Source organism: Podarcis melisellensis, assembly GCF_964234715.1.
Source record: "Podarcis melisellensis genome assembly, chromosome: 4".
In the NCBI taxonomy this organism is placed as follows: domain Eukaryota; kingdom Metazoa; phylum Chordata; class Lepidosauria; order Squamata; family Lacertidae; genus Podarcis; species Podarcis melisellensis.
In genome coordinates, this window is record NC_138531.1 from 21,745,157 (window position 1) to 21,762,419 (window position 17,263).

General features: G+C 38.1%; 1 protein-coding gene across 18 annotated transcripts in view; it reads right to left on the reverse strand.

Annotated features, from left to right (window-relative positions):
* Nucleotides 1-17,263, reverse strand: part of DOCK9 (dedicator of cytokinesis 9) — a 134,221-nt gene that overhangs the window by 61,943 nt on the left and 55,015 nt on the right. For 17 of the 18 annotated variants that reach the window (XM_081908111.1, XM_081908110.1, XM_081908114.1 and 14 more), the window contains 3 exons: nt 5,517-5,633; nt 1,315-1,404; nt 362-444 (listed from right to left, as the gene is read on the reverse strand). In XM_081908111.1, coding sequence (XP_081764237.1) covers nt 362-444; nt 1,315-1,404; nt 5,517-5,546 — 203 coding nt within the window. In that variant the 5' untranslated portion in view covers nt 5,547-5,633. Of the gene's footprint in view, nt 1-361; nt 445-1,314; nt 1,405-5,516; nt 5,634-15,202; nt 15,462-17,263 lie in introns of those variants that run through there. The other variant, XM_081908117.1, reaches the window with a different exon arrangement.

The following is a 17,263-nucleotide window of genomic DNA, read 5'->3' on the forward strand; positions in this document are numbered from 1 at the left end:
ATGTTTAGGGCATGCAGGATTTTTCTTTCAACAGGCCTATAAATCTCACTCAGATGGAAAATCTTGAAGAAACAGGGTTCCCAGTCTCAAAGTATGTTTGGGACATTGTGAGCATATAAGGAAGCACATGGATACAGCCTACTGCTACAGTGCTGCCCTCTGTGTTCATTGAAGGACCTCTTGAATATCCGAAGGGGGCAAGGAAGGGAGGCAAAACTATTTCAAACATTACATAAGCAGCACAAAGATAAGGAATTGTCACTCACCAAATCACCCACATAGCCTCAGATTAGTTATCCAAAGTTTACAAACATCTTTTTGCAAGTACAGAGGTAGTATAATCCTAGAAAATCCTACTCACTTTGGAAGCTGTCGAAACTCTCCTGAGTAATCTTCATATTTATAATTGACAACATGCCAGTCCGAGTTATATGTTTTAATGCACTGCAAATAAGGAGGAAAAATATGATAACTTTGAATGAGATTCTTTATAGAACAGTGTGATTTTCTAAGCAGTGCGAGAGCTTCTTTTTGTTTAAATTGTTGCCTTTAAAACTGTCAGTTAAATTTTTGATGAGATTTGTTATTAGTGAAAAAGCATTTCTCCCCATTAAATAAGGATACTGTAGTAAGAAAAAGTATAAAAATAAAAATTCACCATATACTGTATAAAATTTATCACAATTAATATTACTGAATATCCATCTGAATATGACAACTAGCTTGTTCTGCTGCTAATCTGGCTAAAATTGCAGCAAAGCCTTTTCAACCCTCAATCAGAGGAAGTACATTTTTACTCCACCCATGTTCTGCTAACATAACAATTCTCATTTATTTTCGCTTCAACACTAGCTTATCTTGCATGTTGGTCAAACTCGTTATAAGAACTACAGCTATGCTAGCAACTAATTTTTCATAAAAGTTAATTTAGTAGCTGCCCTTGAAAGTCCTATAGTGAAATGATACAGCTAGATAAACCATACAATTCTTAACTTGTAAAAAGTACTGACATTCACAACTGTAAAAATAACACATGTTAGAATGGGTGGTTTAAAGCAGGACAGTCAGAATGTCTTTACCACTTCACAGAACACACTAAAAAGTGAGAGCTTTTTAAAACTCTTCTTAAAACTCCAAGAGGCATCAACAGAACTACGTGTCTTCTGTTCCAGCTAGCTGAAGCCCTGAACAGGATCATTCCTTTTAGGGTTGATAACTATGTAACAACATTTTGCTGCATGTTCTACTTGCTACAACATAAAATTAAAAATACAAAGCATGGAAATCAAATAGCAAATACACTAGAAGCATTACCTCCTTAACAAATAAACTCTGAGCTTCTTTCTCTGCATTATCAGGAATTGTAGAACATACATATCGATGCTGTCGTTTCAGTACTGCTGTCTTTAGTGAGAGATCAAAGTATAATTAATTGCAAATAGTTTCACTTGTATTTATAAGTGCTAATTACATTCTCCAATGCAATTCTATCAAGGTCTATTCAGACCAAGCATCACTGAGTTCCATGCGGCTTACTCCCAAATAAATATGGCAAGGACTGCAGCTGAAATGAATATAAAACTCAACTAAAATGATTTCTAAAATCAAATAGCTCATAAGGAAAGGTTTGTTCTTCTTCAATTTGTTAATTCATATTTTTTTGGAACTATATGTAAAATATCAAAATACACACTATGGAAATAAATGGTCATTACAGTATTATTATAAATTACATTTCTATCCCACCTTTTTCTCCAAGGAGGTCATGGTGGTGTACACTCCCCTCCTCATTTAATACCCACAAAAATGCAGTAAGGTAGGTTAGGCTGAGAGGCACAACTGATCCAAGGTCACCTAATGAGCTTCAACGCCAAGGGGAGATTTGAACCATGGTCTCCCAAGTCCTCGTCCAACCACTACACCACACTTCATAACTAACACATTTCTATTGTAGCCTGGATTTTGTTAGTCTAATCATCATACATATCATTCTGAGAGAGGGCTCTGTCCCTTAGTGCTCACAATCCTGTTTTTGAAATACGAAAAAAAGCCAAGAGAAATTGTCCCAGTTTCTTTCCACCTCTCTTATCTCAGATTCAACTTTTTAAGCATCTTTTTTCTACAGTTGTTAAGGCTGTGTATGAGTTAACAAAGCTGAAGACTAATTTTCACAAGAGTGTAGGCTGGCTGGAAGTTTAGCTGACCAGAGAGACAAGGAACCTCAGGGGCAGCTCATCCTGATTCGCTGCCTGAGACAAAATGGGAAAGTGTTTTGCTTCACCCAGCCACTACCACTACTGCCACTGCTTGTGCCTGCTGAAGCCCTCTCCCATCAGAGAAGCGATGGCAGCAGCAAGAGCTCACTAGAACCCGCCGCTGATGCTGTTTCTCCTCACTTCTCTTGTAGCAGCTTCTCCTCTTCAATTCCACAAACCTATGTTTTGTCTGTTGGGATCAACAGAGGGGTGGCCTTCATTTTCTTTCACTGAGCGCAGATGAAAAATGCCCTCCCCCTAATTCATCACCCCATTTGGGGGCAGCAAATTTGGGGAAATATTTTGGAACTATTCCTGGGAGTGAAGGTTAATTTGTATTTAAATTTCAGGGAGCTTTCTTCATTTGCTTTAAAAAGAAAAAGAAAAAAACCACAAAACCAATCTTACTTTGCCTTCACAAGATGTGGTGGACTGTTACAGAACTATGTTATGACATAGCAATGGAAGAGGGAATAGCTGCTGACAGAAAAGCAATTTAAAGAAAGAGAAAGCTCTAGTTGCTACTGAGAGGCCCCCTCCCTCCCAAAATTATGGGGAGTTACCCCAAAAATATTCTGTAAGGGAAAATCAGCCCCCACTTTTGCCTATCCCAAATTCAAACTGAGAGAACTTTTTGTCTCAGCTCTACTTTTAGTCAAAATAATTCTTTCCTCCCCTAAATCAAACCTCCCCTGGTATGTCCTATTTCCCCCTCCTCTCATCAGTGTATGCCTGAACTATGAGACTCATGCCTCTCCTATCCTTCTACACCACAATAATCCCTCATCTACAAATCTTCATATACATAACTTCAGTCAAACAAAGGATCCCCAAGTGATTTGCCTCTTTTGATGTAATAGTCCTCTGACTCTCTCCATAGCTATTAGCAATGGAGTATTACATTACATATTATATGGAGTACAGTAACACACCATGGTTACTACTGTATTACAAATCAAATTGTGCATTAGAAAGTCAGTTCTGTGGCAGAACTGGTAGTTTAATTTGTTTTGTAAAGTACATTATGCGTATTAACTTTGATGTCTTTCCAATAATTCTTATCAAGATTATGGCCTACACTCTAGGATGGTTTTAAACTTATTTGGAGTCTTACTGGATTGCTAACAAATCCCAAGATGTTTAACTTTCTTTGAGCCACATATACATTTGCTATTGTTTGCAGTCAACACCTGCTTCCTGCATTCAATACTGGTCTTTCCATGGATGCTCAACATACTTCTTCCTTTGTTCTGCTAAAAATAGTATTATCCAAACATACAGATAAACATAGTTCAAACCCTTTAAAGAAGGAGGGCATCCTTCTTTAAAACAAAGGCCATTTACCAAAAAGAAAAAGAAAAAAGGAAAAAAAGTAACATGCTCATATCCAGAAAAAATATCAGCATTCCATGAATTAAATCCAGTATTTATACCAAACATTTCAGGCAAATATCAACAAAAAAAATCACACATTTTACTTTGCATCAGGATACATGGGGCTTAAACAAGAAACAGAGAAATCTCACAGCTAGAACTGCGCTCATTTTCTTAAAGGAGTTTAATGAATAGTAAAACCCCAGAAGATCCTGCAAGTCTCAAGAAGATACAGCAAACACATGAAGCAGGTCTGCCATGCTATGTTACATGTTCATTTTTTTGCACCATCTCTGTCAAAATGGTTACATACCAGTTTAAGTTACTTCCATGATAGCTGGAGAGCCTTCAGAATAGTTTTTGCTGTGTGTTTTTTAAAACAATGTCACCATGCCACAGCCAGTTATAGTGGTCAATCCCAGAGCAGTTAAAATACTTTCACATGGCTGCAGTAAAAAATCCAAGTCTTCTTGTGAGACAAACTAACACCGCTGGTTGTTTTTTTTATGCTAGCTGTACAACCAGGTCTCTATATCAGGGGTGGGAACCTCTGGCCCAAGCGACAAAAGCAGTTGTCCAAGCCTCTCTATCTGGCCCTTGGGATTCTTCCCAAACTACACTCTCTAACCACCTCTGACTCTGCCCTCTAGTCCTGCATTGCAACCTCCTTGAGTGTTTTTGACTGGCTGAAATATGTCGTTGAACTCTGATGATGCATTTTGCTTGCCTTGACTGGGGACAGAGATGGACGCATAAGTTTGTGTAGAGAACAGCCTACTATATAAAGGGGGGAAATTCATTTTTTGCTCCACATACTTTTGCCTCTGTGTGCATCACTGGTGTATGTGGCCCCTAGAAAATTGCTGAGAAGGACATGTGGCCCTCAGACTAAAAAAAGGATCCCCGCCTCTGCTCCACATACGATCTTTTGTGGTGAGGTGAAGGAAGAAGAAGTCACTGAAGAAATGCACACAATTAAGCTTATTCTGGAAGCAGAATATTTGTTTATATTTTTAAATAAAGAACTGTCTTGGGGGAAAATAGCTCCTATAGCTACACTGAGGTGATTAAACATATTAAATTTCATAGTACACTTTCCCTTTTTTATTTAAAAATTGTATTCTATTTTTCTTTCAAAAAAGAACTCCAAAATTGATAAGTTAATCAAATTAATAACCAATACAAAATACAATAAAATCAATAAGAGTTTTATAACAAAAAAATGAATATGATCAAAGCCACAGAAGCAAACAAAAATGAAAGACAAAAAAAAAAAGACAGTGGGGAAATCAGCTACACAGCCATTTGCCAAAAGCCAAGTTGTGCAATCCCAAAGACCCTGTCTTAACAGCCAAGGTGTCACTATATGGCAAAACCACATAGTGATGGGAGTTACATCAGCACCCCTAAGGGCAGCTAGATTCCATGACTGAGAATCTGTACCTGTCTGCACATCAGACACACAGAGCAAGACACAAAACCTCAGATGTTGATCTGAGCATGCAGACACAAATGTACAAGGAGTCACTCAAATAAAAACAATTTTTTTTTAAAGATTAGGACCAAGATATTGAACAGAGTCTGGAGACAAGCAAGTAAGCAGCACAGAAGAAACAATAGCCTTGTTTCTTCATAATGGTAAATCATGAGTTTACCATATTTCTAATTTAAAAGTACTAATACACACACACACACACACACACACACACACACACATATATATATATATACACCTAGAGGGAGGGGAAGCAATAGTAACCAGTAAAATCAGTTAGGTTATAGGCTGAATATAAGTTTAAAGGAAATAGCATTTGATGCGTTATAGCTAACAAGGTAATATACAATAACTTTAAAAAAACCTGTTAGTGTTGGAATTAATGACGCTACCTGGAAGTCATCGTAAGGGAAAAGCAGCATCTCACGCAAGGCATCATTGAGGATTTGAGTTTTCTTTTGAACAATGACATTTTCATAGTCTATTGGTTCAATGAGCTTTGGTTTTGCCTAAAAAGAAATAGAAATATTTAAGTTATTAGATAACACATATTTATAAATATACTTATGTGGATTTATGCCCATGGGCTACTGCAGCACAATTCTACACATTAAGCTCCATTTAAAGTGTGTATAGGATTGCAGACTTAATAAAGTTAGAATACCATAGAAACAGAGTTTGAACTGAACTACAGATAACCAAGTGTTTGTATAAAAAACAATATAGCCAACATGTGTGGAGAAATGGCTGTACATAATGGAGACACAACTCAAGTTTTACTTAAGTTCAAAATGCTTAAGAAATTATGCAGGTTTATGTATATAAAGTAATCCATTCCTTTTAATCAGCACAGTATTATGTCATTAAGCTGATGCTTCATTTTTTATCTAATAGCTGCTTTATTCTCAAGTATTCTCCTAGTTTACAAATGAAATATTTTACTCTTATCACTGAATATTGTGCAGTCCTTCTTAACACAAGGCAAACACCTCTAATATCTTTTGCTGCAATTAAGCAATCTGATTCTAATTGCTTGGAAATAACTGTAATACCACTATCTAATCTATCTATCTATCCATTATACATACATACAATTTAAGCAAAAATACTCCACGTAACATAAAAAAACTATGCCAATTATTGCCCAACTACAAGTGAGCAACTGATTATCTTCTGTAGAATCCCTGAACAACAACAAAAATACTTTTGGATCATGGATCCAGGTAAACCTCTAGCTGAAACTGTGAATACTAATTATGCTGCAATAGGACACTTTACATGTCTTGATAAGGTTTTTATTGCTATCTAGAAAAGCTTTAGTTGTGTAAATACCATGGAAGGAAGCTTGCAGAAAATAGTACGAGAATGGTTTAAGTTCACTTTTCTGCTTGAATTTCCATAAAGTACCGTATTTTTCTCCTGAATGCTCCTTTTACTGGAAAATATGTAAAATTTCTCTGCATCAGCAACAATATGTGGGAATTTAAGTTCCAATATTTAACAATTATATGAAGTAAGTCAAGGCAAATCAGAAGACTTTCTATCAAAGATAATTTTTTCCTATCTCAGGATTCAGAGGAAGATACAGCATATGTTAAGATTTTATTTGAAAAAGGCTTCTTTGGAGACACACTGCACACAGGTTAGTCAAATTTAATTCAGATTTTCTAATATCTACCACATGGGAACATTCCTGTTAAATAAAACGTCATATTGGATGGAGTTCAAAAGAACAAAATGTTATATTTGGAAAGAAACACTATCAAAGGAGAGGCTAGAGAACTGGGAGTGTGCAACTAAGTTTTAGTTTTTGTTTTTTTACAGAGAACACAATACATTATCACAGAAAAGAAAAGTATGCTTTAATTGTTTGTATAGCGGAGCATACTTAGTTCAAAGAATAATAAGAACACCCACATGCAAAAGAATAGGCAAACTTAACTTCAAAAGTAAACGTGGAAACTGTCGACATAATAAAATAGACCAAACCCTAAAGAAATATGACAAGGCGCACACACACAGCATTTTTCTGGCTGAAATACAACTTGACCATAATATCCCACTTGTTAATATCCCACTTGTTACTCAACAGAGAGATAACTAAATCATTACATCTCTAGTTATACATATTTTCGCCGAAACCACCTGCAAAATCTAATGATTTCTGCAAATAAACAAATCAGCATGAGACTTATTAAAAGCAGTGGACCACTGCCAATGAATGTGAAAGATAAATTCCTTTAATCAAGGAACACTGATTAAAAAGAACATAAAGGTAACTGACCCTACTCTGAGAAAGGAGTACTGCAGAAAAGTATCAAAACTTTAACAGACACGATATAGCTATCCATCTAGGTTCTATTAGAAACAGATTGCCGTGACATAGGTATTTCACACAACTGTATGTGAAAGCAATAACCACATTTCATAGCAAACCAGAAATGTTTTTATTATGCTATATAGGAATAAATAACTTTTACGTGTATTATTTATTTATTTATTTATTTAAATACAGTGGTACCTCGCAAGACGAATGCCTCGTAAGACGAAAAACTCGCAAGACGAAAGAGTTTTTCGTTTTTTGAGTTGCTTCGCAAGACAAATTTTCCTATGGGCTTGCTTCGCAAGACGGAAACATCTTGTGAGTTTGTTTCCTTTTTCTTAAAATTGTTAATACCAGGGTGCATCCGTGCTTCGCAAGACGAAAAATTCGCAAGACAAAGAAACTCGCAGAACGAATTAATTTCGTCTTGCGAGGTACCACTGTATTTCTATACCACTGTATCATAAAAAACATGAAAGCAGTTTACAATAAAATCTATATATAATACAACACATACACATTTAAAATCAGTGACCATCAATTTTCTTAATTGCCTGCATAAGCCAGGTAGCAGATTTTAAATGCTGGAATGTGTACAGTTAAGAGTTGCAGCAAATTTTCTGCCTTGCTTCTAAGACAGAACCATGAAGGACTCCAGAGACATTTTCCCAAAAGAGTATTGTAGACACAAGTTTACTTAGTATCTTCATTTTTCTCTCAGTGTTTGAAACAGCAACAGCATGGCACAAAGGAGTAAAACACAATAGAAGCAATTTGAACATTCTAGTATTAGGAAACAGATCAACTTTGACTTGAGTTTTTGAGCCAATATAAGCCAATAAATCTGTGGATGAGCTATTTTTGTTTACTCCTAATCTAAATTTAATTCAGAATCTTTTTCAAAGGAAATTGTTTCTCAATTCAACAGTATTGCTGCTAAATTTGTTTCTGGTGTTAAATGATTAGCCTGCCTTATAAATGGCAGAAAGGGCAGAAGCAGAGCAAGCCGATCAGGCGCCTGGGGGTGGTTTGTGTGCCCTGCGCCCGTGAGTGGGGCCAACCGCCCATGGGGCAAGGTCAGCCGGGGCAGGACACTCTGCGGGGCCTCCAGGGTCTACCTGCCTCCTCCCACTCAGCCGCCCTACAGCGCGGCTGTAGGCAGGTGGACCGTTTGGGCAGCGCGGAGCCTGTTTACGCTCAAGCCACCGCATCTCTCCCAGGAGAGACGGTGGCTCGGGCGCGCTGCAGGCCCCCCGAGTGCCACCTGGCATTATGTCACCCCCCTCAGTGGTGACACCCAGGGCAACCGCCCCCACCTTCCTCCGCCCCTTGGAAAGGACACTACATAGAGATCAATGATAGCATCTCTCTTCTAGCTGAGATCCAATCACACCCCTTCATGTCAATTAGTTCCATTTGGTGCTATTAACAAATACTAGTTCTTCGTTAATCTCAAAATGGAAACAAGCTACCTAAAGAATCTGTTACCCCTGTGCATGAACTGCTAACCATAACAGTTATTTCCTCCACCAAAGAAAATATACACGAACAAATGGAAGAGCTAGATCCTGTAATTTGTACTTTTCACACCACTGTTTAGATTAATGATACTATGGGGTGGGGAAATAATGACTATTAATCCATGATCAAATACCCAGTTCTTACCACTGGGAATCAGAATGATACTGAACCTCTTTCACAGCTAGTGAAAGAGTTTCCAGTTGCATACATCCAGAGAATGCAATTCACGTATGCAGACATCTTCCAGATCAGCCATACTACAGGTGCAGAAGCCAACTGTGGAGAGGGCTATGGGTGAACCAGTTAGTGCTGTGTCTCAGACACAGCTGCCTGTATGTGCACACTTGAACAAGTGCCATCTTTGTGCTCTCCTCACCAGTCTAATAGGTAAACATGCGAGAGTCTTCACTCTAAAGCTTCATAATCCCAATCTGCAATAGGAGAAACACAACTAGAGGCACACCCTTCCCCTGTTTATACTCCTTCAACTGTGGATCAGCACTGTGTTAAGCTCCTGCTTCAATTCCAGTTGGCACTGTAAGAGAACAAGCCCATCTATGCAATGTTCTCTTGCTTTTGTGGTTCTCTGGACAAGGGCCCAGGTCTATTGGCAACACTAAGAAAGAACACTGGTTTTATGGTATCAGGTGGAAATATCTCCTACAAACACAGCTCAGACTATTGTTTTTAAATATGCTTCCTGAAATGCTATTTCCTGAAAGCTTCAAAATAAAGCATATCATGGAAAGTTTCCTATGAAAAAGGCATCTGGTGAGATTACAAGATACTGATAATAGCACGAAAAGTTCAAGCAAAGTATATGCACACAATGTAAATGAGAGGTTCAAGCCCCAATAAATACACATTTCCAATAGAAAAATAACCAATTAAAGCAGCTAGAAATATTACCGTTAAAGCCAAGCCTGGAAAAAGTTACAACCTCCTTCTTTCTTCCTCAGTGTGGACACTTATATTCCAGATCTCTACCCACAACCAGTTTTAAACTCCTTTCCTCATTTACTTTACTATAAAATTTGTTGTTTGAATACAAGTAAAAGTTATTCTTCCCTATCATGACAATGTTTTAAGATTTAAGGCACCGTACATATTTACTTCTATGTTCTAGCAAAGTAGTTAATCTACTGAAGAAAAAGCTAAGGTTTATGAATAACTGGGAGATTATTTGTTGTTTGTACTGACACATGTTGATCCAAAAAATAGGATTATTTCCCCCTTTCATCTTGCAACCACATGTAGGTACACAATAAAATAAAGAATGTATTTCAAAGCCTATTGTTCCAGAATATTAATAAAGCAATAAACTGAAGCCAAATCCTGGTAAAATGGAGGCTCTGTGGGTGAATGTCTGTGCTGTTCTGGATATAGGTCAGTTACCTTTTCAGCATGGGGTTATACTACCTCTGAAGGAATATTTATATAGTCTAGGAGTACCTCTTGATCTGTAATTGTCACTGGAGGCTCAAGTGGCCTCAATGGCCGGGAGTAGTTACTGTAAGTTTTGGCTGGTGTGCCAACTACAGATATTCCTAGACACTGGTAACATTGGTAAAATCACAACTGAATTAATGCAATGAGTTACATGTGGTACATAATACCTGCCTTGTGGAATACATCGCCCATTGAAGTTAACCCAGCTATGAGATTGTACATATTTTGTCAGGTGCCAGAAATTCTCCTATTTCTACAGGCTTTACAGGAAGGATGAGCTGACTCATGGGCAGTAACTGATTTCTCTTGGGATAACTGCTTTATTTGTTGTACTTTATTTGTTGTTGTAAGCTGCTTTGAAACCTTCATGGTGGAAAGCAGGGTATGACCTTAAAACAAACAATAGAAATTGTTGTAAAAACCACTGTGGTGTTTTGTAAGGTTTAGCAGTTTATAAATATAAATAAAACAAGCATATAATGCCTACTAGCTATGATGGCTATGTTGTATTTCCACCGTCTTCAGTGGGAAGTGTTCATACACTCAGGTGCTGCTTGTCGTCTGGCTGGTCCTGTAAGAGCAAGATGCTAGACCAGATGGTCTTTTGGCCTGATCCAGTGAACCTGCTCTTATCTTCTTTTGAATAGCATGGATTACATTTGGCTCTAATGGACAAGATCCTATCCTTTCTACCCTACTGAAACATATGGAAATCTACTAACCTTAGCCGCAGGGGCCTCGTTAAGACTGCATGCTATTCTTGAAACTAATGCCTTACACACCTATGCATAACCCTAACAATAATCATCTCATTTAAGAGAATATTCTGATATGTTTTCTAGAGTTCACATCCTCAGTAAGAGGAAGGATATTTCATCATTCTCAACAAAAGAATAGAGGACAACATATTGACTTTGGCACTACTTACAGTGACACACTTTCCAGGAAAGTAGATTCTCCCCTGTGCTCCCTCTTACAGATATTTTCCATTCTATAAACCATTGTCTAACAGGGAAAAAGTTATAGGCTACATACAATACTACCTCTAAAGCGGTTATTTTTGGGCCTCAAGATGCTAGGAAATAGCTTCACCCCTGTAAAACACACACATTTGGAAACACAAGTTTCACTGTAGTTACTCCACTCTTTAAATATATTCAGAACTACATGTTGTGACCTTTAGGGGTAAGTAGTGAACAGAGGTATTTGTAGCACAAGAAAAGGGCCTGCTGAAAAGTAATGAACCATGCAGCAGGTGTGGGGCAACTCCCACCCCCTGCCTGGACAGCTACATGGGTCTGTAAGGCTGCAGTTCAGCACTTGTACTATCATAAGAACATAAGACAAGCCAGTGACCTATCTAGTTTAACATCCTGTTCTTGCAGTAGACAACCAGATGCTTATGGGAAACCTGCAAGCATCACCTGAGCTCAGACATACTCTGCCCTTCTACAGTTTCTATTAACTGGTATTCAGACGCATACTACATCTGACATACTACATTCAGACTACATCTAAATCAGCACAATTGGTATTTTTTTCCACACTGCACGTGCTAATTGGCTTATCAATGCCATAATTTCTGTATTATCAACTACTTTGTGAATGGCCATTCTTAACAAGGTAATGATCACCATTTGTGATCACCATTTGTATTTTTCTATATTTCATTTTCTTCTGTCCTCATCCTTACAATCTTACTCTGTATACATGTGGCTGAATTTGGAATCTGAGACCCATTCATGTGAAGTAAAGTCTGCATTTCTGCTCCTTCCTCACTACTTTGTTTTGTACAAACCATACAAGAGAAGTTATATAATTAAGGACTCAAAAGGGTATTGGTTAAAATAATTGTGTGTCCAATGTGGTAAAAGCATTAAACATTACTACTCTAACATGGGACGTGGGTGGGTAGGGACGCAGATGGCACTGTGGTGTAAACAACTGAGCCTTGGGCTTGCCGATCAGAAGGTCAGAATTTCGAATCCCCGCAACGGAGTGAGATCCCATTGTTCAGTCCCAGCTCCTGCCAACCTAGCAGTTCGAAAGCACATCAAAGTGCAAGTAGATAAATAGGTACCGCTCCGGCGGGAAGGTAAACGGCATTTCCGTGCACTGCTCTGGTTTGCCAGAAGCGGCTTAGTCATGCTGGCCACATGACCCGAAAAAACTGCAGACAAACGTCGGCTCCCTCGGCCAGTAAAGTGACATGAGTGTCGCAACCCCAGAGTTGTTCCCAACTGGACTTAACTGGTCCTTTACCTTTACCTTTTACTCTAACATGGATTACAGCAAGAAGGTGATCTAGTAAAGGAGCTGTGGAACTTGAAGAAAGGAGTGAGGGAAGCAAGATGTAGGAAAGCAGCATATATATTCCCTTTAGGTACACAATTAAAGACCAGTCTGTTCTGCCTCACCACCATGACTTCCCCACCCTACTGCAAAAACATGGTAAGCTATGAGCAAAGTATCTGGAGCATTCCTCTCTCCCTTCATGAAAAGCATGAATGGCGAAGAGGTAGGAAAAAATGAAGTATTTCATCCGTACATGACTTATCCTTATCAAGCTTACTTTCATTTGGTAGGATTTAAGTATAAGTAGTTGTGTGGGCTTTTGCTAGCAGGTCCAATGAGTTGAATCCTGCCCTATAATTTTTCTAAGAAAATACACAAAGAAATAACACTACTCAACTTTCCACATTAAACTCACTTTTTTTTGTTAACCATAATGGACTGACTTTTCATGTTACTGTTTATAGTTTAGCACTACATGCACAATGAACCTATGTTCTGAAGTTGGTTTGTTTAGAAATTGTGTGAGTGTGTTTTAAACAACCATTTTTGGTTCATACATAATGCTGCAGCAGTCCTTCACCCAGTCACACGGGGACAGGATAGTCCCAAGGCTTTGCTTGGGTTGGTTCTAACTTATGTACATAGAGTGAAGCAATGGCTTACTATTATGTTGAACAAGGATATTATTTCTATAGTTAATAGAAATCCACCTTGCGATATGGTTTCATTTGTGATCTACCTTTAACCATTACAATACATTCTGAAATTACATGTGAAAGGCAACAGCCATGATTGTTTCCCCAGGTGGGAAACAGAAAGCACTTCTTTTTACAACCGTAATTGGTATCTTTCCCATGAGCTAGATGCACAAGCATAATACGTAACTTGCAGATCTCTCTACATAGTTCCCACTTCAGTGTTACACAACAAAAATGAAGTTATGAATGTTTCGTCTCCCACTTTAACTCATTTGAAGTGTACAAAATAATTTCAATAACGAGCATGCAGAATAACTTCACTTTTAACATTTAATTTGTTTATAACATAAGGGTGAAAATGCAATGTGTCTAAATAAAGAAGCATTGCAAAAGAAGGGCTGAGAGAAAGAAAACTTGCTTAGAATATCTCTGATGAAAACCTGGATGTTATTTAGAATATACACCCACTGATTACTAGTTTCTCAAAACAAGGGATGTGGCTCACTTCTCCATTCAATTTTGTTAGCAGTGTGCACTTCCTTTGGGGTCCACTCATGAGCTATTAAGACATAACATGTCTCCTTTTCCATCCCCACTGCCCTTCCCAAATACTTAAGAAAGTACAATGCATCCAAATATAAAATCCACAAGGATTTTACAGGAAGGATATTCAAAAACAGAAGCAAGCAGGAATCTAGCACACTGCTCATTGCTTTCTCCTTAAAATGCATCTCTTTCTGGCAAAACATTTGCCGTGTTTATTTTATTTCTCCATGGAGAACATGCATGTTTGAAAACTGTCTAGTAGATATTAGCCATTTATATATTAACAAACAATACACCTAGGTCTAATGAAGAGTGCCTGCCAATTGGAACAATTGCTCACTTGCAGCTGTTTTGTTTTAACACAATGTTCTAGTTAATGTCTTGCCAAACAGCTGAAAGAACTAATTATCTGAGTGCAGTGTGTTGGTGGACCTCGCACACAATAAGGTCCAACCATACTTCCTTTGGTGTCACAACTCATGAGCTATTAAGTCATAACATTCTCACCCCCCAAAAAACCCCCAAAACAAATGAAAACAATACATATCAAAATTAATGCAGATTTTACAAAAAGAGTACGCAACCAGAAACTTCTTGTACAACTTGTACAACTATACAGGTCGCCCGTGGAACATAGAAGCTCATCAGTCACAAAGAGCATAATATTTTCAATGATTCCTCAGAAGTGCATTGCATGCCTTGTTTCCGCACCCCTGATTATAATCAAGCTCAACAAGAGGACTAGAATTCTCAGTCTGCACATACAAAAAATGTTTCCCTTAAGAAGTGTACTGCAAGATAGCAAAGGCAACAATATCTGTACTGTACATTTCAAACACTCAAGTATTTTAAATGCACCCTACCCTGAAAATTAAACTGAGGACAGCAGAACATTTGCTTCATCATATTATTTAAAATATCAAAGGATTAAGAGTTTCCACTTTAGATTGTGTATATTAATTTAATATTAGGCGGCCGTTTAGAAAAGAAATTAGAAAGTGTATAAAGAGAGACCAAATGTTTCATATAGAAATTAGTCGCTGAAAGTCACACTAGCAGATTACAACAGAACAGTGAACAGTAGAAGATGCAATTGTTTATCACAAAGAAAATTAAGAAACTTTACAAGCCTTCAAGGATTTCTAAATAGAAATGTTTCTGCATAGCCTCTCTCCCTTTTACACACACACACAAAGAGAGAGAGAAAGAGAGAGAGAGAGAGAGAGAGAGAGAGAGATCACCTTACCAAAACTTCAACTGGACTGTCCACTTCTGCCTCAGAACTTGCTGCGTTTGGGCACTTTTGTGGAGATTCTATAACCAGTTCCTTTTTCATATTTTTACTATTTGTTCTTGCCAGCATTCTTAACCAAAAGGTTTAACACAATTGTAAAATTCAGCAATTTTCTCTTCCAACAGCAGCATACCAGTGATCTCAAGGAAATGAAAGCTTCTTCCACCCTCAAGCTAGAAAGAAAACCAAGTATTTGTGCTACTCTGCAGCAGTCTGAGACAAGTTAGGGTGGGAATGCATGACATATGAAGGCCAACCCCTTGGGAGGGGGAGAAAAAGAGTGTGGGAGAAGAGAAGGCGGATCCTTTTCAGTGTTAGGAACAGAAAGCAAATTTTCCCATGAAATAAAGCTAGCAAATCTTACAGTTCAGTATTGTCATTTCAGTAGATTTTCAAAATTATTAACTTAAACCATGAAATTAATTACTAACTCAAGTCAAAGTTCTCTCAGTTAACACTGCTGTTGATATGAAATAGCCAACTTTTCTCAGGAGCATGCAAAGAAAATTGTCTGAACCTTTAATGTGGCACCTCTGCACTGATATTACTGAACCAAGCCACCCAAATATGTCTCTTTCTACAATATTTTGCAGAGTAAAGTATTGTGGCTACTGTGGAGAGAAGAAACAGTGTGGTCAAATTTTAAAGAGGATGTGGGCAATATATACCTATCACAAAAGGTTCAGGGCAGCCACAAGATTACAGTAGGATGCAGTAGTGGCTTGTGGTGGGGTGTCGCACTCATCAGGATGGGGAGGGACAAGGTGGTCAGGTCAGGAGAGTTCTGCAAGCGTGTGCCCACTGGCAGAGCCGCAATTACCAATAGCTTCTACTGTGCCCCAACCCAGTAAACAACAAATAACTTGTCCTGATAAAATTACATACCTTTGTCATGCTATGTAATAAAGTTTCATTTGACTGCTCTAAAAGATCATACCACATTCTCCCATGAATATTGGGCGGATTTCTGCCACAGTCTGAACAAATTATGTATTCAATAAACATTTGACATATGTTACTAGGAATAGGGATTGTGTTGACATGTTAGTTTCAGATATCGAAAATTATGAGTTTACTTCATATCCTCCTTACCTTGCTTCAGAAGCAGAATTCATTCAACAGGAAGAAGAAGGATGTCACAGATAACCCTACCACTACCTGCTTGCTCTCTCCTCCCTCTCATACCCATTCATTTTCTTCTTATTCAGGGTCATATACCTCTATTGAAGCTGATATAGGAATGGTTTCATACTGGTTCAGCAGCACTGTTAGCCTAGGCCTTCTCAGCAGCTCTTCTAACTCTCAGCCTTGGTTCACCCCAGAAGTTAATGACCCAGTGCTAGTTTTCTGGACACAACCTGAGAGCAAAGCTTCAAGGACTCAACCCTGTTGCAGCCTAGCATCAGTTTTTGAAATGTAGATAGCCCTGCTTAGCTTGGTGCTGCAGTAAGTCAGGTGGACCAGGTATGAGACCAGAACCTCATTTTCTGCACCTAACTGTTCCAGCATTCAGCACTTGGAGGAAGCTCAAAGTTAAAAATAATATATTCTCTTTCAAGAGTGAAGTTAAACAGGCAATAAATAGATGTTAATATATTTATTGCCCATTTAAATAAATATATTTAGCAATGCTACCAATATAGTACTGTCTCCCAAACAGTACTTCCACTGCTATTCTGTTTACCTTGTGGAATGTGACACATGTGTATGCATGTGTGTGAGACAGAAAGAAGGGGATACTTGCTGCACATCTTAGTGATGATGGTAGTGATGAACAACACAATCTACCACATTCTCCTGATCTTGCTTTCTAACTTGTTTTAAAAGGTGTTTTCACGGAGTACCGCTGATCTGGAAAACTTTAAAACAAAAACTATTTGATAACTCCTCTACCCATGTGGGTTCCCTTTCACCTTTCACCTGTATAGCTGCCAAAACTATCTGACAGAAACAAGCTGATCTGTAATTGGGGATAGCGAGGCCTGGCTTCCCTTTACAGTCATGAAATTTACA